At 49.6% G+C, this 20,445-nt stretch overlaps 2 protein-coding genes across 3 annotated transcripts in view; one reads left to right on the top strand and one right to left on the bottom strand.

Moving 5' to 3' along the window:
* Positions 1-20,445, top strand: part of cep85l (centrosomal protein 85, like) — a 76,991-nt gene that overhangs the window by 35,789 nt on the left and 20,757 nt on the right. The window contains exons 3-4 of the mRNA XM_066676368.1: positions 3,478-3,880; positions 3,972-4,302. Coding sequence (XP_066532465.1) covers positions 3,478-3,880; positions 3,972-4,302 — 734 coding nt within the window. The remainder of the gene's footprint in view (positions 1-3,477; positions 3,881-3,971; positions 4,303-20,445) is intronic.
* Positions 6,296-16,697, bottom strand: pln1 (phospholamban 1). 2 transcript variants are annotated; one of them, XR_010803848.1, is made up of 2 exons: positions 16,600-16,697; positions 6,296-7,484 (listed from the first exon to the last, which is right to left on the bottom strand). XR_010803848.1 is itself a non-coding variant. In XM_066676369.1 (2 exons), exon 2 carries the CDS (start codon positions 10,288-10,290, stop codon positions 10,132-10,134), a length of 159 nt encoding a protein of 52 aa, XP_066532466.1. In that variant the 5' UTR covers positions 10,291-10,469; positions 16,600-16,691. The 2 variants fall into 2 exon arrangements, 1 of the variants encoding a protein (XP_066532466.1); XM_066676369.1 differs by lacking the exon at positions 6,296-7,484 and adding an exon at positions 10,132-10,469 and having other exon boundaries at positions 16,600-16,691.

Raw genomic sequence — 20,445 nt, 5'->3', positions numbered from 1 at the left:
TCTGCGTGGGTTTCCTCCGGGTGACTGTCTGTGAGGAGTGTGGTGTGTTCTCTCTGTGTCTGCATGGGTTTCCTCCAGGTGACTGTCTGTGAGGACTGTGGTGTGTTCTCTCAGTGTCTGGGTGGGTTTCCTCCGGGTGACTGTCTGTGAGGAGTGTGGTGTGTTCTCCCTGTGTCTGTGTGGGTTTCCTCCGGGTGACTGTCTGTGGTTTGGTTCAGTCACACTGAAAAAGGGCTACAGCTTATTCTTGTCTATCTTTTATTGCCACTAAAGGCTCCGTAATCACAGCAACAATCTCCCGATTACTCAGCAGCTGCTTCAGTTGGTCAGAGATTTTGGAGATTACTGTGTTTTAACTCTGTAGAGGTTGTAGTTTACCGTGTGGAATTAGCGCTGATGAAGGACGGCGTGTGTGGAAAAGGGAGTAATGTGATGAGAGCAGCACTGACAGCAGTGTTCCCTCACGCCCTGTTACACACTGACAGGTCCCGTCAGCCCTTCTCTCACTCAGTCACAGCCTCGCTCCTCCGGACACACTGCTCATATGGAGGTCTGTCGGCCTCGCGGCCTTCTGTGACCTTCCGACAGGGTCCTTACAGGGAAACTACACCCCTAGCTTTATTATGATGCTCACGTCCTATCTGCTGTACACACACACACACACACACACACACACACACAACAAAACAACCTGAGCCCTGTACTGTCTGGCCTTCAGAGACATTTGTGCTGTAAAGTGACAGAGCACTGCTTCTTCAGAATCAGACCGAGAGCCAGAGATGAGAGCACCTAGTGGTGGAAGCTCTGGACGGAGAAGGTCACATGAGTTCAGGGAGAACTTTTCCGGAGCTGTGCTCCAGCTTTGTTCGGGATGTGTTCCTAAAGGGTTGGAGGAGAGTGGAAAAGAAATCCTATGCTCTGGGAACACCCGGGTGGATTGGCCGACGTCTGAGGACTGACACTCTCTCTGTCTGTCACTCTCTCTGTCTGTCTCTCTCTGTCTGTCTCTCTCTCTGTCTGTCTCTTTCTCTCTGTCTCTGTCTCTCTCTCTTTCTCTCTGTCTCTCTCTCTGTCTCTCTCTCTCTCTCTGTCTCTCTCTCTCTCTCTGTCTCTCTCTCTCTCTGTCTCTCTCTCTCTCTGTCTGTCACTCTCTCTGTCTGTCTCTCTCTCTGTCTGTCTCTTTCTCTCTCTCTCTGTCTCTCTCTCTCTGTCTCTCTCTCTCTGTCTCTCTCTGTCTCTCTCTCTCTGTCTCTCTCTCTCTCTGTCTGTCTCTTTCTCTCTGTCTCTGTCTCTCTCTCTCTGTCTCTCTCTCTCTGTCTCTCTCTCTCTGTCTCTCTCTGTCTCTCTCTCTCTCTCTCTCTCTCTCTCCACTGCAGTCTTTGGCTGTTAATGAGATGAGAGGAGCTTTGATGTCTTAATTGCTTTAGGTCTGTATGAATATGAATCAGACCTCTTTCCTTCTCCTATTTGCATAAAACTAATTCTTTGTGATTTAGGAGTAAGGGATCAATACTGGGCCAATTCCACCGGGAAGTTCAGTTGTGTCATGAACAACGCTGATATCTTCCACAGGGCCTTAGCGGGTCATGGATCATTTTTACCACAAATGCAGTTTGAAAAAGTTTCAACCCAGAGCTGCAGTTGCATCAGGTCTTGAATTATTCAGTGTTGTTTTAACACGTTTTAAAAGAGAAATATGAAAAATTAAAATTCAGTGCATGTTCACATTAAAGTGTGGATCTGGAGCCCACCAACCCACACACGGTGAAACAAGACTCCCCCAGTCACTCCACTGTGCTGTGCCTAAGTAAAAACAGGATAAAACGAGTCGTTCTGATTCTGCTCTTCTGACGTCAAGTGCAGAGACTTTAGAATGGCCCCGCCCCCTCGTCTGAGTCTGTCCAATCACAGCGCTAGACCTGTGTTAATGTGAGAGCGCAAGGACGTAGCAAAACAAACACAACGAGTGCGGAGAAATAAGAGCAAAAACCAGAGCGTCTGCTCCTCACTGCTGTGCGCTCGGGGTCGGGGCGAACAGCGAGCGGCTCGTTATCATTTAAAGGAACAGGCGCTGCTTACACAGGGGGAGAACACTGCTGTGGGGCTTGGACCCAGAACTGTGTTCACTGTGGAGAAGGGGGAGAATATGTCAGCGGTGACTTAGTGTTGGAGAAATGGTGGTCTGACACACACTTTCACTCTGATAAATGGACACCCTGGTCTGGAGCTTAATTTCCCATAGGGCCTGTGTATTTGCTGTAGAGTGTCAGCTTCACCTCTCTGGTGCTGTTGTTTATTACTCTGCGGTGCCTGTACTGTGACGGAGAGAGACCCTTTACGTGCTGTGTCACTGTAACCCCAGGCCCATGTGCAGTGCCCTTGGAGCTGGTGTAATGCCTTATTCATGAGAGACACTGCAGCTGAGCCACAGACTCTACGTAGGGGGCGCACTTACAATTATCAGCGCTTTATCCTCAGTCGCCTTCAACGAGAATTCATTTAGTGTTGTATAGTCAGGAGAAGACATCCAGAGGAGGGAGCTGATAAGGGAAGAGTTATTAAAGCAGTGTCACAGGAAAGTTAGTGCTGTTACTGGGACTGAACAGCACACCAACATCTTCCTGCGCACTAGCGTGCTACTTTGTGTAAGTCTATGTTCTCACTGAAAGTAAAACGGTTAATCGTTTTAACCGGTTTTCCCCAGCACATACTGTGGGATTGTGTATTGTCACTGGTGACAGTGACAGAGCCACGGTGTGGTGCCCAATCTCACCTCCCCAAGGGCCCTTGAAACCAGGGGAGGTGAGATTGGGCACCACACCAGAGCTCCTGAAAACTGAGGCTGATGCTCTTGTGAACACTGTAGAAATGTGCTGTACATCTCAGGCAAAGAAATGACTAGCTGCCCGTTCCACCTTAAATGGTGCTGCTCCCTTCCACCTTAAATGGCGCCATCATTACATTTGAGTGCTTTTAAACTGAAACTAAACTCCTGAGACTCTTTCTGCCCTTAAACGGTGCTCAAAAAGCAGTAAAATGGAGGGATAAATGTACGATTGGTGATCATTTCTGTCTTAATCTCACACCACTTTCACAGCTCTAGAGGAGGAAAGCGAAACGGAGACGGCAGAGTTTATTGTTCTTGTTTAAACTCTATTTAAATGTGTACATAGTGCTCTCATTGTTGTGGTGTTCAATATAAACGTGGGGGAGCCGTGATAACACTAATGATCTCAGGCCAGCTTTGTGCCATATGTCTGTCGTTGTGTAACACACATGTCTCTATTAAAGAGGTACTGTGCGCCCCCTACTGGGCTGGCGTGATAATGCAACTGTTTTTGCATTCGCCTGGATGGGGATATTTTCAAAAACACATGCACATCCATGTGGACGGGGCCTAAGTGTTGTGTGACGCTCTAACGGTCTGCACTCACTTTCACATCTCACCACTGTCCTCTCTCCTCTCCCTCCTCACAGATCACTCCAGCTCAAGTGGCACGCTGTCCTTCCAGCCGCTGCGCTCGCAGGGCTGCATCCCCACGGCTCACGTCATGCCCTCCCCCTCCTCCTCCTCCAGGCTCGGCGCCCCCTCGGCCCCCGGCAGCCCCTGGAACAGCTGCCAGCTCTCCTCCCCCCTCGACAGCCCGCTGGACATGAAGGACCCCCGGCCGGTCCGCCGCTGGTCCTCCCTCACCCGTCTGAGCGGCCAGGAGAAGAGCGGCTCCTCCAGCAGGTCCTCGTACCGCTGCGACCCTCACGGCTCCCTGGACCGGGGTCTTCTCTACGGATACCGGAAGCAGGACCCTCTGAGCGCGGACCCTCTCCTGAGCCAGGGCCTGCACAAGCTGTCCTCCACAAACCCAGAGCTGCCCCGCTACAGGTGAGAGAGCCATATCAATAATGACAGGAGACGTAGCACCAGAGGATGCCACATCTGTTATTCACCAGTGTCCTACACCTCTCTCCTTCAGGTACGAGCTGGGCAGCGGCACCACCTTCACCAGGACCGACTCGTCCTGCTCCTCTCCGCTCAAGCCCAGCACCCTGGACCTGAGCTACAGTGCCTTACCAGAGAGCAAGCCCACCTCCTCCACGGGCTCCCTGCTGCAGCCCAGCCCCAGAGGACCCTCGCTGGGTCACCAGCCGGTGGGCGGCTCCCCGATCCAGCCGTCCGTGCGCACTCAGATGTGGCTGAGCGAGCAGATGGAGTACAGACCCGGCCCCGAAGGCTGTGGGCTCAGCGCCTGGCAGCAGGAGCAGCAGCAGCGCGACAAGCTGAGGCAGGAGGCCGAGCTCACGCAGGTACAGGGCACACGTTACAGGGTTCACGTTTGTTTTTAGCAAGTGGTCACGTCCTTAGGAGCCTGGAGCGGTAGGTGAAGGCAGCATGGGGGGGTCTTGGGACACTTACTGGAAATTGTAAGGATAGGCTAGGACTCGCGTACCGAGCTCGGTTCAGTCTTGAATCCAGTCCGCGGTCACGGGTTCTGCCCCTGTGCTGTACTGGAGGTCCGGAGCTGAATCTGGTACTTTTTTGTGTTGGGTACTGTGTGCTGACCCTTTTAAAGCAACACTAGGTAGTATTTTAACTTTAAAATGACAGCTTCAAAAGTGTTGTGATGCTCCACTGAGCTGTAATAGAGAGAATAGAGCTTCTGTTGTTGCTATTCCAGGTTCAGCACTGCAGAAACTGCACTATGTAACTTCTGGAGGAGGGTAGGACACTACACCCCCTCTCTCCCCATCCCCCCTTAATTTCAGGAGAGTGCTGTAAATTGCAAAGTTACAAAACCAAATCTTACCTAGTGTTGCTTTAAACAGAGAGTCGTCACCGAGCGCCTCGCACCTTCACTTTTGTGTACTCTAGTGTGAACTCATGGGAGACGGGGACTGACACCGAGTGTGGATAGTTCTGAGGTGAGTCTAGGGTAACAGAACCGAGCCCTACCTCACTGCCCTGTGGAATAAAACCCTTAGACCCCTCCGAGAGGGAGCAGTGGGAGGGTGGAAATGGCTTTAGAACTGAGACAGTTCTGGAAAAGGAGGACAAGGTTTTCAGATAACAAAGGAAAGGTTGTGATGTAAGGTGTTATTAAAAAATAGGGTCGTGTCGCCCCCTGGTGGAGAGACTGTGACACCTCAGCATCAACACCAAAAGCCTTTCACTCAGAGAAGGCATCCTCACTTGTTCGTGTTCTTGTGGGAGAATTATAGCGTGGTGTGTATGGCAAGATTTACATTTGGTTTTTAAAGCATCATTGGCCACAGGTTAGAGCTTCTTCTTTCTAGGTCAGATCATCAGAAGGGGAGGTTTATGCACCGTTTAAAAGACACACATCGTTCACATCTTAAAGGGACCACGAGGAACATCAGTGTTTGATCAGTCTTTAAGTTCAGACTCTGCCTCTGCCTTTACTCAGTACCTGGCCAAATCTACCTGTGCAGACAGGGCGGGGCTCAGGGTAATGTGGGCGGGGCATGATGCTATCTTGAGATTTGATTGGATGGTGAAAAGCCAGCGTATCAAAAGTGTTCAGACTTCCTGAACTGACTCTTTGAAATGAATCACTCACCTCCTGCCTGTGTTTCTGACCCTGTGGTGAGGAGTCGACTCAGGAGTCGGCAGCGGTGTAGGGGGGGAGATGTGATGTGATATCATCGGTTAACGTCAGAAAACTCGCCGCAGGAGTGTGTTTAAATGATATGGAACAGTGAACTCTTCTCTATATGAACCACACACAACCTCCGTTCTCATTTCAGCTGGGCTTTAATGAACCTCAGTGCGGTATGTTTATTGAAAATTGTTATTTCCTTTGACTGGCTCCTTCCTCTGTCAGATCCAGTGTGGGTTTCCTGTGCTCGCAGGCCGTAGGAAGACCTCAGGGGCGCTGCAGGTTTCAGCCTGAGCTTTGTGGAGGTTGCCCATAGCTCGGCCGATATATCGTCCCAGAAATAATTGTGATGATTGATATTATTGTCGTTTTATGCCACTGATAAAACGATAATATTATAGTGTAATAATACAGTTAAAGAGCAATGAACTTCTGAATTATGAATATAAATAAATAAAACAATAAATGTGCTGTTTTTCTCCTGAACAGAGAGAGAGCAGGGAACAGAGCGAGTGGCTGGAGCACTGCCCTTGTGTGAATAAAGAGTAAAGGCCAGTAAACCCAGTGGGCGACACTGTGAGTTAACGTCCGTACATCGTACGAGAAGCCCCTAATGTAGTTACTGTGGCAGGGCCTAACCCCGGCTCTACCCCTGCTCTCGCTCTGCACCCGGAGAGATCAGCGAGCTCAGCCACTCCTGAAGAAACACCAGAGGACACCCAGTGGGGTGATGGTCAGTGGAGGTGGTTTATTTTTACTGCAGTGGGTCTCCACAGTGCACGCTCACTTCAAACGTGTTTTTCAGGAACAAATATTCAACAATGGAGTCATATCAAAACCGTACGTCCGTGCTGTTGCGTCTCTTTACAGTCTGCTGTTAATAGACAGTGTTACAAACCGTGAACGTGCTTAATGTTTAATTATAGCATGTTTACATGAAGTAGAAATATATAAATACACACAAACATATATCAAACATCTAGAATAGACATCTAGAAGTCGGGAAGAATGCCTCCGAACCCTCGTGATGTGCTAGACGTGGACCGGCCGTGTGTGTGTGTGTGTGTGGACGGCAGGGGCCCTCCTCCCCTCTGCTGCGCTGTATGTGGGATGTTTGTGGAAAGAGGTCACCTACTTTCAAAGCCCTGATTCTTTTAACTGGCAGTGGACGCGTGTAGGTTATAGCTTTAATCTCCCTCTGGAGGAAACCCCCCCAGCACATCTGGATATTAATCCCGGCTTTTCCCGGGCTGCTGGGTGCAGTTGGGGAGTGCGTCCACTAGGTGGAGCAGGCAGAAGCCTTTCAGTGCAGGCCTCGGGTGTCTTCCTCATGGCTCTGTGTGTAAAGACAGCACTAATAATAGCAGCCCGAGCCCGTGTTTATTCTGGGGTGGGGTATGGATTAACAATAGAGCTGTGTGAGAGAAACGTGGCCTGTGATTTGTCTTTTTGTTTAAAGGTTTTACACAATTGCTTCCACACAGTGGCTTCCAATCTGATTAATAGAAGAGGGACAGAGAGAGAGAGAGAGAGAGAGAGAGAGAGAGAGTCCCCACCACTGTCTGTGTGAACCTCAGGCCATGGTAGGCCTTGGAAGCGTGGCGGGCAGGTGGGGGTCACATCATCTTGACCAGGATGAGCATCAGCAGCAGCACCACGACGATGAGCAGGAAGTTGAGCAGCAGGTTGAGGCCCCGGTTGTTGGTCAGGTCCATGGTGCGAGAGCGAGGCTGTGCCGGAGCTCCTGGGTTCCCACGCTGGGTGCGGCGCCGGCTGGCCTGGGCGGGGTCAGAGGCTAGGGTGGTGCTGAGTGTGCAGGGAGGTGGACCAGGCTACACCATGCTGCTGATCCTTCACATGGCGTGGAAAGAGCTAAACATGATCGAGAAGGACAGGTAAGAGCAGGGCCGTGCAGGTTTAATAAGACAGAGCTCATCTTTAATAATCAGGCGAGGGACTGTGCGCTGGCGGAAGTGTGGGCTTCCTTTGTTTTTGCCTGGAGCTGAGGCTGAGGGACATTTCTAATGGAAGCTAAACTTAGCCCTAGTCCCAAGATGAAGTGTAATTTTACAATAACTCTTTTTGTTGGTTGTATGTAGCCGTTGAAGTACGAGTCTATAGTGGACAGTGGGCGTATAGCATTATATCAGTGGTTTCTAGAGGTTCCCAGGTTAAATGGTGATGCCGCTGAGTGTATGGGGGTGGGCTCCTATGTGTTTGTATACAGAATGAACTTAAAGTAACACTATGTGAGGTTTGGTGCTTTTTGTTCCTGGGCTCCCTCTGCATTTTCAGAGTGTAATCGACTTTTACAGCACTCTCCTGAATTCAAATGGAAGGGAAAAGGTGGTGGTGTCCTACCCTCTTCCACAAATGACATAGTGCAGTTTCTGCAGTGCTGAGCCCAGAGCAGCAACCGTAGAGGTTCTGTTCTTCCAATTACAGCTCAGTGAAGTCTCATAGTGACATTTAATGTGTAATTTTAAGGTACAAAAATACCACTTATTGATTCTTTAATGGCACCGGGTGGAGCAGGCAGAGTGTACTTTAATCACCCTGGGCCCACGGAGCAGGTGCAGTGAACTGAAATGGTATTAGAGGAGCGGTAGGAGCAGGCGCAGTGAGGTACAGGAAACCTTTAACAGTGGTTAGTTATAAGACATTCAACAAACATTCTGTCATAGGCTCAGTTAGATCCTGAAATACGTACCACCCGCTTTTCTGTGGGCCTCCAAAGTCTGAAAAAGACTGGCTTGTTATCATTTATAACATTGATATGAACAGGGCTGTTTAGACCCGGGGGGGAGAACGCTGCTGTTGGGTTTGAACCTTGTGGTGTTTTGACCAAAGCCTGTCACTGATGTTTCATTGAGACCCAGGGTCGTGTTAACTGTGGAGGAGAGTGAGAGTGTGTCATTGTTATTGTAGCTGTGTGATTGCTGCTAACGTCTGTTGCGTGTTGTTAGCCTCGTAGCTCACACGGGAAAATCAAGGAGGCAAACTGTGGTCAGAGATGATGTCTGATTCATGGCGTTTGATCAGATCTGATGTCTTTAAAGGCACCTAGACGTCAGAATAAGGTTCGAGTGCTTCATAGACGCTGGTGTTGGATTAGCCTGGTTAGTGTCGTGTGGGAGGACTGGACATAGAAATTATTACCCTTCACACACACACAGAGAAACACACACATTCACATCACTTGGTGTTTATTGCAGTCAGTGTATTTCAGCGTGTCACAGTGGGCTGGGCCGGGGACCAGGGACGGCTAGCTCAGTGTCTCAGAGTCCGTTTGTCAGAGGGAGCATGCAGTGAGAGGAGGGGGGTCACAGCTGCTGCCCACAGTGCTGACAGCTCCTCGTCCCCTTCGGCCCCAGCAACATTCTGCCTCTCGCTCTAAGGACTGTCCACACATCCACAGCACCGCTGCACTGCCCCCTCAGGAGTCCGGAGGTACAACTGTCTGTCACTATCACAGGTTTAATTACGTGGGGGTTCTGTGTTCAAAAGGTCAATCATTCAGTCAGTGCCCCTCCTCCGAAACCCACAAGGCTGGCCATCCCACCCCCTCAGAGAGTGAGGTCACCGGTCCTCAGAGGGTTTCCAAATCACGGCCAAGGATCAAACCATCAACCTCCTGATAATGGAGGCAACGCTGAGCGCAACTAAAGCAGCTCGTTTAATGACGGATATTAGGTGACTAATGATTTATAAGGGCCTTACTTTGAACAAGTCACTTGTTCACTGCATGTTCACCTTAATGTGTGACTCTGGAGACCACCAAACCACACACTGTGAAACCAGACTGCCCAGTCAGGAAAAACGGGATAAGAGTCGTTCTGATTCTGCCCCGCCCCCTCGTCTGAGTCTGTCCAATCACAGCCCTGGACCCGCGTTTATGTGAGAGCTCAAAGACGAGGTTAAACACAGACACAACGAGCGCGGAGAAATAAGAGAACTGAGTAAAAACGGCTAAAATCCAGAGCTCCTCGCTCCTCACTGCTGTGCGCTCGGGGTCTGGGTGAACAGCGAGTGGCTCATTATCATTTAAAGAAACAGGTTCTGAACAGGGCTGTTTACACAGGGGGAGAACACTGCCGTGGGGTTTGATCCTTGTGGTGTTTTGAACAAATCAGGTCACAATAAGAAATCTGAATCTGATAAAAATGCAGGGTCAGTGCGTCCCAGGTTTTTATTGGGTTCTTCTCAACAATACACTCAACAGTAACTCCATCACAGTGAAACATGGCTTCTGCTCATAAACACAAAGGTGGTCCTGATTTGGAAGTTTCATGTCTGTAGTTTAGACAGGGATCTACACGTGAGGAGTGATTAATATCTGACTATAACATGCCTTTGTTATCGCTGGTGAAGGAGTGCGCTGGGGGTCTGTGGGTGTAGTATTGACATGTTCCATGCAGTGTGACTGACCTCCTCTTATAAAACACCCTTAAATGACATGGTCCATGCCCACCCACCCCCTCCCACAGCCCCCCAGAGGACCTCCCCCTCCTCCTCCAGCTCACATTAACAACACGATGATGTAGATGAGCAGCAGGCAGATGAGGATGAGGCAGAAGTTGACGAAGAGCTCCTGCATGTTCTGCTTGGCCTGCTGGGGCACCTCCATGGTGGACGCCCTCCGGATGGCCGCGCGAGTGATGTGCTGCACCTTCTCCATGGCAGGGCAGCAGCGCGCACTAGTGGCGGCGGAGGTGCAGTGCAGAGAGACAGAGATGGAAAGAGAGGTGGGGAGGGCAGCGCCTCAGAGAGGAGGGTGGAGGGATGCAGGGAGTGGATGGAGGATGCGGTGCAGGAGCTTGACAGAGGTGGTCCAGGGGGCTGCTGGGCTCCACAGAGCTGGGGAGGGACCAGCAGAGAAGCTGAATGAATAGGCATGCTCACATTTGGGGATGAGTGACTGACTTCTGATCATGCGCTGAGGGTTCTACCAGCTACATTCATCTCTTTAATATGAGTCTCTCACACTGTAAACCCTGGGGATCGTACTGTGGGGAGAATGTATAAAAATGAGCACAAAGTAGAGTTATAATCGGAGGCCTTTGATTGAATGATTTGACTGATTTACACCACTGCCGTACTGCACCACTGGGCTCACACCTATCTTCTCTATAGGTTTATGTCCTACTCTTCACTGCAGACACACAAAACGCAACATTACTCTGTGTTCATTAATCTACATCACTAATTGTGTATATTATACAACATAATTCATACTGGGTGGAGAAGTACAGGGGTTGGAAAGTGAAAGTGAAACACCTGGTTTTAGACCACAGTAATTTATTAGCACGGTGTAGGGCCTCCTTTTGCGGCCGATACAGCGTCAGTTCATCTTGGGAATGGCATATACAAGTCCTGCACAGTGGTCAGAGGGAGTTTAAGCCATTCTTCTTGCAGGATAGTGGCCAGGTCTCTACGTTTTTGTACGCTACGCTATTGTATCTCAAAAAGGCCTCAGAGTAATATCAGCCAGCAGGTGGTGTCGCAGTCACACAGCTCCAGGGACCTGGAGGTTGTGGGTTCGACTTGAGCTCCGGGTGACTGTCTGTGAGGAGTGTGGTGTGTTCTCTCTGTGTCTGCGTGGGTTTCCTCCGGGTGACTGTCTGTGAGGAGTGTGGTGTGTTCTCTCTGTGTCTGCGTGGGTTTCCTCCGGGTGACTGTCTGTGAGGAGTGTGGTGTGTTCTCTCTGTGTCTGCGTGGGTTTCCTCCGGGTGACTGTCTGTGAGGAGTGTGGTGTGTTCTCCCTGTGTCTGCGTGGGTTTCCTCCTGGTGACTGTCTGTGAGGAGTGTGGTGTGTTCTCCCTGTGTCTGCGTGGGTTTCCTCCTGGTGACTGTCTGTGAGGAGTGTGGTGTGTTCTCTCTGTGTCTGCGTGGGTTTCCTCCAGGTGACTGTCTGTGAGGAGTGTGGTGTGTTCTCTCTGTGTCTGCGTGGGTTTCCTCCGGGTGACTGTCTGTGAGGAGTGTGGTGTGTTCTCCCTGTGTCTGCGTGGGTTGGTAGGTGGATTGGTGACTCAAAAGTGTCCGTAGGTGTGTGTGTGTGTGTTGCCCTGTGAAGGACTGGTGCCCCCTCCAGGGTGTATTCCCACCTTGCGCCCAATGATTCCAGGTAGGCTCTGGACCCACCGTGACCCTGAACTGGATAAGGGTTACAGACAATGAATGAATGAATGAATAAATACTGTGTGTGTGTATAATGTTCTGGTTTCTGGTTAGATAAAATATTCTTGGTGATATGACACAACACAAGTGTTACTTTAATATAAAAGTAACTGTTTCAAGCCTTCAGTAGATAAAAAAAACATCTGTAAACCTCTTTCATAGCGATTGCAACATAATTAGTGCTGGAAACGAGCTGATGTGTTCTTTATATCCCTCAAAGTGTCACTGCCATTGAACCATTGAACACCCCTCTTTATTTACAGCTGTGGATGTGTTTTATAAACGTATTCATTCTGCTCTGTCTGTCCTCCTTTCTGTCAGTTTCCTCTTGCGTTGCCAGTGTCTCACAGGAAATTTCCAGCGCGCTGTTTGTCTGCCTCTGGCTTGTTGACGTGGTTGGATCTTCTGAAAGTTTACTCTCAGAGAAGACCTTTTAAATTCTTCAGTGGGGTTTGTAGCCTGTGGGATATATCCGGGGGCCCTCTAGAGACCTGCGCTCTGTGTTTTTATTCTTCCCACGTGATGCGCTGGTCCAGGCTCGGCATTCTTTCCTTTCTGTGTTGATGATAAGAGCCAGGGCAGGGACAGAGGGTTCGCAGATTAATCAAACTGATAGAAAACCCCCAAACACCACTTTCCTCCCATGACTCTCGGCCTGTGAGAGCGCTGCTTGTGTTTGATGGATTCGGGGTCCAGCAGCTGGACGTGCAGTTGTTTATAATAAAGTGCATTTGGAAAACAAACAAAAGAGCGATGTATTTTAGTATCAGAAGTGGGCACGGCGGACTCCTCTAGAGGCGGTTATTTCTGTGTACGACTGTGTACTCGACTCTATTAGATCAGGCCTTGATTTAGACTTCGGGAGTGATCTGTGTCCTTCATTTACTGCAGAGTCTGATGAATCCACCCTTTTCAATTTAATCCTTTAATGCCTTTAATTAATATAATATAATTTATAATATAAATTAAAATATTATTTTAATTTATCAGCTGTACATAATATTAATTCAGAACCGGTATGAAAATATTAGCCTACACGCACACACACACACACACACGTGCCAGCCCCTGAATGACCACTCAGTCCTGATAGTTTTCCCTCATGTTCTTTGGAAGTTCGGGAAAGGTGTTGTGTAATTATGGTCAGAAATATTGCGGGTTTGTGACATCACTAAGCTCATTAACGTGCTGGATATATTACATAACTCTGAGTACCCTGGACACAACATGGGCTGAGCTACTGTCTCTGACTCTACATCTACAAGGTGGACCAACGAGGGAGGAGTGTCTCACAGAGTGGACAGAGAGTGGACACAGGGTTTAAACTCCAGCAGCACTGCTGTGTCTGATCCACTCTACACCAGCACAACACACACTAACACACCACCACCACGTCAGTGTCACTGCAGCGCTGAGAATGATCCACCACCACGTCACACCTGCTCTGTGGGGGTCCTGAGTGCTGAGGAACAGGGGGAGAGGGGGTGGTAAAGTATGCAGAGCAACAAATGGACTACAGTATGATAGTTTTACTGATGTGACTGATCTGGAGGTTTTCTATCGCTTTCGGCAGGATTAGAGAGAGCTAGAGGAAAGGAACATGATACCAAGCTTTACGTTGTAGTGTCTCACGCTGCTGGAACGACTAGAGCTTGTGCTCAGGGGGAGATTAGATGCAGCTGTTATGTATTTTGCAAAAGAGATAATTCACCCTTAATTATAACCCCTCAGTGTGTTAGAGGCTAGGAGCTTCCCCCTCTTCATCTGAACGGAGAGGAGCTTATCTTCCTCTCTCAGACTGCCGTTCTTCAGCTGGCTCCACAACATACACGAGTCCCGTGGGGAATGTTCCCAGAACCCTCAGTGCTGCTGTGAAACTAGAGGCAAACCACGTATCCTCAAAAGCCCCTCCATGACATTATCTAGAGCCTCATGGTGCACACTAAAGGTTATTCTTAGGACTGACCTTTGCCTATCACCACAGAGGGTCAGTCCTGATAAAAACTGTGGTCTCTGTAAGTAAACGGTTAGGGCCAGAGACTGCACACGTGATTCTCATGCTTCCGCGCCGTAGGTTAAGCCTTTAATTAATTACTCAGAGCTTGACTTCTCTCTGTCTTAAGAGTTTGACCCGATTTGGAGATTAAACGGATCTCTTTAAGTCTGAACATAACACGATTAATACTCAGTCTGCTGGAGTTTCTGCACTTTGTGTTTTTTAGGAACGTTTAAAGGGTTCATCCGATGAAGAAAATTCTCTTGTTCAGTCTTTCGGAGTCCACCAACACACACACTGTGAAACAAGACCACCTAATTTGTTTATTGTGCTCTAAGTCTGAACACACGGGATAAAACGAATCGTTCTGATCCTGCTTCGCTTCTGACGTCAAGTGCAGAGACTTTAGAATGGCCCCGCCCCCTCGTCTGAGTCTGTCCAATCACAGCGCTGGATCCGTGTTTATGTGAGAGCGCAGAGACGAGGTTAAACTCAGCAAAACAGACACAACGAGCGCGGAGAAATAAGAGCACTGAGTAAAAACGGAGAAGAAAGAGAACAGAGTGAAAACGGCTAAAAACCAGAGCTTCTGCTCCTCGCTCCTCACTGCTGTGCGCTCGGGGTCGGGGTGAACAGCGAGCGGCTCATTATCATTTAAAGGAACAGGGCGTTCTGAACAGGGGCTGTTTACACAGGAGAGGAACTGATTCCACAGTAATTCTGTTTATATGTTTGGACTAGACGCCTGCCGCGACACACTGGACATGGAGCATTTCCTCCCACCTGACAGTCTGAAATCAACACGCGATGATGGTGAGTTAGGTGGCCAACAGATTAGTGCACACTTATCCAGCATGTTTATAATCATCAGTCATTCCACCACCACTGCAGAAATGAAGGATCACCACCTTCAGAATGATACACCACAGTTCATCCATCTATTTTTACTCCCTTAAAGGGGAGGCTGGCTGGGTCTTTTCTCTTGTTGGACAGCATGTGTTGGTGATGGGCATCTTCAGCCTCACTCTGGGTGTGTACGCGCCTGTTCGCCCTGGTGTGTGACCCAGCGGTGTGATCTGGCATCGCCAGTACCAGCCCAGGAGGTGTTTGTGAAATCCACGGCTTGTAAACATTCCCCCGGCCCGAGCAGACAGGTCTGAGAGTGACGGGGAGCGATAAGTTCACTCAGGGGCTGTGAACCGTGCTGATATGCTCAGCGCTCAATGAGTGGAGACCTTACCCTTACATGGAACTAGGAGCGCGGGTCCAAGTATGCTAACACAACTCCATTTATTTTTAAAAGCTTTTTAGAGCATCATTTGGCCCAAGGCAGCCGTGCTTCATCATCAAAACAAGGACCAGGAGCCAAAAAAGAAAAGGCAGGCCCAAATAAGCGAGTCCGAACCGAAGAAGGAAATCCTCTGAAAAGCTGGCGGGAGATTTCCCAAGGCTGCGTGTGTTTATACGCGTTTTTCCCCTCTGTGCTGGCAACATTCCTGAACAAATAAAGTCCTCCAGAAGCAGAGGGAGGTATGTAGTTGGCCCTAGCACAGTCGACTTTCCATGATGACATGGCACAGCAATGTGCAGGGCGCTGTAGGGCGGGGTGAGTGGGGGGGCATCATGGTTTTGGGACCCTCGGGGGACAGCGGGACTCGCTCAGAGGGTAAATTGTGTCTCTGGACAGTGACGGCCATGGGCCTCGACTCTCTGAGATGTTTTGATAGAAGGGTGCAACATTGCTGCGTTGTTATTTAGGAATGTTTGAAGCTGTGATAGTAATATTTAATAACGTGAAGTTATTTTCTGGCCTAAAAATAAACACGTAGGCACTTTTGTTGTTGTGTTGTTCTTCATGCTCTGTCCCTCCACTGGGAGAATGCCCAGATAGCAGTGAACGTTTGGCACGTCAGTTCTGTTATGGCCCACGCTTGGCCTGGAATGACAGCATTGCCAGATGTCAGGTCTATTACTGGCCAAATCAACATGTGGCCCAAGTCTGGCCCAATCAACACGTGCTGTATTTGGCCCACGTCCGAACCACGCAACGCTTGCCAGTGCTATAGCTGAGCTGTAGGGGTCAAACGTGAGACAGATGTGGGCCATGTGTGTGCCATCAGGGTACGTATCCTCCATTTTGGATATTCACTGGATGAATCATGAACCTCCAGAAACGTAATCCTTGTGATGTCATTTACACGATGTTTGCTGTAGTATGCGTAACTGTCTGAGACGCTAGAAGGCAGTGTGTATTCCCTTCCCTGTGTCTGTGTGCGGTGACCTCATTTGTGTAGCTCCGAGTGAAACATGGCCAGCTCTCTCTTGAACGCAAACATAGAGCGCCCTGTAGGTCGCCACCGTTCATAGCCTGGCCCCTCTGCTTTCTGTTAGTGCGAGCGAGGGAGGAGGAATGCGTCTGGCCGACCTGCTAAGCCTCAAAGACGCTTGCGTATCCAAACATGTCTATAGGAAGTGTTACGGTTATGTAATAAACTCGTAAAGTGCTGTGCTATGTTCCAGCTGAGGGTGCAGCACGGCAGGGCTTAGGTGTGTGATGAACAGGCCTGACTCCGAGGCTAGAGATCAAGGTCAAAAAGTCAGTTTTCTTAAAGCTTCCGTTTGATTTTTAACTGTGTTTAAAGACAGCCATCTTAGGTCAACTACCTACAAATAAATCTGGCGAATGACTACATCCATCTCCTGCAGAATTGTCCACTAACCTCCACCATTAAAGCAGCAGTGAGTTTGACAGGATGGGTTTGTGGAGACGAGGTGAGGTGATGGGTGATGGGTGATGAAGGGTAGGTGACTTACCTGAATCTGTGGACGGACGGTCACGGCAGAGGGGTCCGGCCTACGGCGTGCGTTTACGTCCTAGTTCGGGTTCAGGTGCTGGTCCACTGGGGAGAGGCTGGGCTCTGGGAGCTTTGTGGACTGTGTCCCTGGGTTTATGAGCGAGGGGTGGGGAATGGGAGGGGAAGGTGGAAACAGATGCAGAGGAGGGGTTTGGTTCCTCTTTTCTATTGTACTTTTTTTTTAAGTTGAGAGGGAACTCTAGGGCTGTTGTAATAGCCATTGCATTTAAAGTTTCTGTCAAATCTATGTTCAACTCTGTCACTCTGACATAATGAAACGGATTGAGCCGGACCTCAGACCATGACCAAACTCTTAACCAATAAGCAGCTCCGGGATGGAGAGGTCCGGTACCATCTTCATATTCAGGTCAGTCTGGCTGTAGCTTCTGCCTTTGCGGAGTTGTGCTGCTGATGTTTGATTGCTATGCACACCCTGCGCCCTGTAACTGCACCCGGCCCTTTCTCATTGTCCATTCCCCGTTCCCCCTTTGGAGGATTAACGTTGGTATTCTCTTGATGTTGTTGCCAGACGAGAGGAAGCAGTACTTCTCCAGTGTCCTATTCTTGACCTTCAGCTTATCGCGACTCACCTCAAAGCACAGCGGCCTCCCCAGGGGTGCCGCTGGGAACTTTTCTGCAGAGCTTAGCTGTGTTTTTCAGGGGCTCCGGAGATAAAAACAGCTCAGAGTTTCCTCTTCCTTATAAGGCGCTTGGCAGGCTGCAGCGGAACGAGTTCCAAGAGTGCATTTTTAAACGGGACGGTGTGGAGAGGAAGGGCGGTCAGGACACTGCTATGGCATGCGCTTGCGGTTTTTTCCCCCTGGCCGGGACAGTACTGTTCTTGGCATGGTTTGGACCGCTAGCTTAAATGCTATCTCAGGTACTGATTCCAGAACAGAGGCATGGGCATGCACCGGATGCAGAGGGTCAGAGAGCCCTTGTGAATGGGAAGGTAGGACTCTTACGCATGTGCCTCATCCGACCCGGACAGTCCTAATCCTTTGAGCCATGGCTTTGACACCCATGCCCCGTCCAGACCTGTTTCCGTGTCCCGGCTGGAGTCCAGTCCCGTCTGCGCCGCCCCTCATGTCTGAGGCCTTTTGGTTCATTAGCATGCTTTGCAACCTCAGTGTTAATTATCCACACCATTATAGTCACAGAAAGGGCCAGGGAACCGACGGCGCTCTTGAACTATTCCTCAGTAATGGAGTCTTGGTGCCCTGCTCATTAAAATGGAGGCTCTGTGAAACAACGGCTGTTGAATCTGACCTTGCACACACTTCACTGTGGTTTGTGGACTGTGTCCTGCATGTACTCGCAGGTGTGTTCGTGAAGGCATGCGTACAACTCCTGGTTTGTCCCCTTGGCAAGTGCGGGAGGTCTTCTCGTTAAGAGTCTCGCCACTTTGTCCAGCACAGTGCAGCACTGAGGCTCCCTGTCCCACACCTGTCTCCATCAGCAGGTCACCAGGGGATATTCTTGAGGTTCTTCTTGAAGCAGTTGTTGGTAAGGTTATGGGGATTGGGTCTTGTTCAGAGTTTCCCAAATCGCAGACAGGGTGCATGTGTGGAGGCCCTGGGATAGAGCAGCAGGTAATTGGCTGTGGAGCTTCTTCATGTTGTAGCCTAGAGACAGAAGAATCCCACATTGGGGAATGAATAAGCCTTGCCTCGGTTTACTCAGAGCAGAACTGAGAGCATGGCCTGCTTAGCTCTGCTCACGCCCCACAACCTCCCACTTGACTCGCTTTTATTTAGGTGGAGTGCAGCAAAGTGGAGATTTGGCTTAATCTGTTGCTTCGTGGCGTCTAAACTCCGGGCTGTTTAGAAGTCCAGACACTCTACCCTTATTGCTTCACTCAGAGCTGGACTGATCTGTCGGCCTAAATCCACTGCCCACTCTTAGTACTCTGGACATGTTCACCGTGTGCCCGAGCTAAAATCCATAGGATTTAGACTCTTTAGATAAAGCATCCTTAAAGGGCACATATTCTCCCTGTTCTCCGCAGTGGAGCACAGTTCTGGTCTTTAATGAAACATCTGTGACCTGCTTTTGGTCAAAACACCATAAGGAACAAACCCCACAGCAGTTAAACTGCCCTGTTTAGAACGCCCCGCTTTCAGCGCCTGTTCCTTTAAATGATAATGAGCCGCTCGCTGTTCACCCCGACCCCGAGCGCACAGCAGTGAGGAGCGAGGAGCAGAAGCTCTGGTTTTTAGCCGTTTTCACTCTGTTCTCTTTCTTCTCCGTTTTTACTCAGTGCTCTTATTTCTCCGCGCTCGTTGTGTCTGTTTTGCTGAGTTTAACCTCGTGTTTACGCTCTCACATGAACACGGATCCAGCGCTGTGATTGGACAGACTCAGACGAGGGGGTGGGGCCATTCTAAAGTCTCTGCACTTGACGTCAGAAGCGGAGCAGAATCAGAACTGTTTGTTTAATCCCATGTTTTCTGACTCAGGCAGAGCACAGAAAATTGGCCGGGGGTCTTGTTTCACAGTGTGTGGGTTGGTGGGCTCCAGAGACACATTCATTAATGCACTGAACAAGAATGTTTTTTACATGTCCTCTTTAACTCAGGCAGCTTTCAGCCACAAAAGGAAACCTGCGGTTTCTCAGGATTAAAGACCATGTACAATGAGGAGTTTCTTGAGCTATTTTTACACACACACTTTAAAGCAGATGATAGATTGCGAGCCTGCTTCGTGTATGATGCGGGAGCGCCGGTATCAGCGGTTTGAATCAGGAGCCACGGTGAATGTGAGCTCATGAATCATCCAAATGAAAGGCCTCGGTGCTTGGCATTTTTACTGGATGAGCTTCAGGTCTCCAGCAGCTGTCGCTCGTTTGGTCGTCGGCCGCGTGGAGAGAGACAAAGAAGTAAAGGGAGGGAAAGAGCCGAGACTGACAACCCGACTTGTAAAGTGAGTTAATCAGCAGGAGGAAGGTGCCGTGGGTGCAGATACGAACCATGCTTTTTTTGAAGTTGGTTGATCGTTCATACCCTGTGTTTTTCATGAGGAGGATATTTGAAGATCATTTTTCTCTCAGAGATCATAAGACAAACAAGGAGTTAACTCCAACTGTGTCACAACGACTGTGATTGGTCAGTAGTCGGACGGACATTGTTTATGTTGAACCAATGAAGTACAGGAACATGAACTCCTCTCCACACACAGATGCCCTACTCCCTACAGAGTGCACTTTAAAGACTTATAAAACTAATAATACTACATCACTGCATTCGGTGCTACACAGTGTAGAGGAAGGAGTTTGAGATTCAGCCCCTAGTGGTGTGGCGGTGTAATTGCAGACAACAATGCAGAGGTATAAACACTCACAGCGGCGTAGGGCTCTGGCGTGGCCTACACTGTATAAATCGGCCTTTAGGGAGTGCAGTTAACCAGTGCACATCCAAACAGAGTACAGCAGCAGTAATGCTAACAGATTCACCCATTAAATCATGGACTCCATAACATTAGAGTGCCCTGAGCCACGGACTCACACGCCTAGAGTTAACACGCCTAGCCCGGGCCACTCGGGTGGATCCTCGGAAGAGCACGGTGCATTAGTGATGCAGCCCGAGTCAGACCCGTTCTGTTATGTTATAGGATCCTTTAAGGAGCTAAGCTCTCTGAATTTGTACTACACTGCGCAGGGGTGGCTGGGGACAGCAGGCGCGTGGTGACAGAACCGCCTGGAGAGTCTGTGAGCTCAGAGGCCCGTGTTCAGCTGCTGGGGAATGAGAGCTATTCTCTGGCTCCATTCTCAGCCCGTAGTTAACACAAAGCCCCCGCAGACTGCATG

This window comes from Hoplias malabaricus, chromosome 7 (assembly GCF_029633855.1).
Source record: "Hoplias malabaricus isolate fHopMal1 chromosome 7, fHopMal1.hap1, whole genome shotgun sequence".
NCBI classification, from domain to species: Eukaryota; Metazoa; Chordata; class Actinopteri; order Characiformes; family Erythrinidae; genus Hoplias; species Hoplias malabaricus.
This window is presented reverse-complemented; position numbering and strand designations above follow the sequence as displayed.

What these genes read in the sequence shown, in the direction of transcription:
- pln1 (XM_066676369.1), bottom strand. Translation starts at nt 10,290, where the DNA reads ATGGAGAAGGTGCAGCACATCACTCGCGCGGCCATCCGGAGGGCGTCC.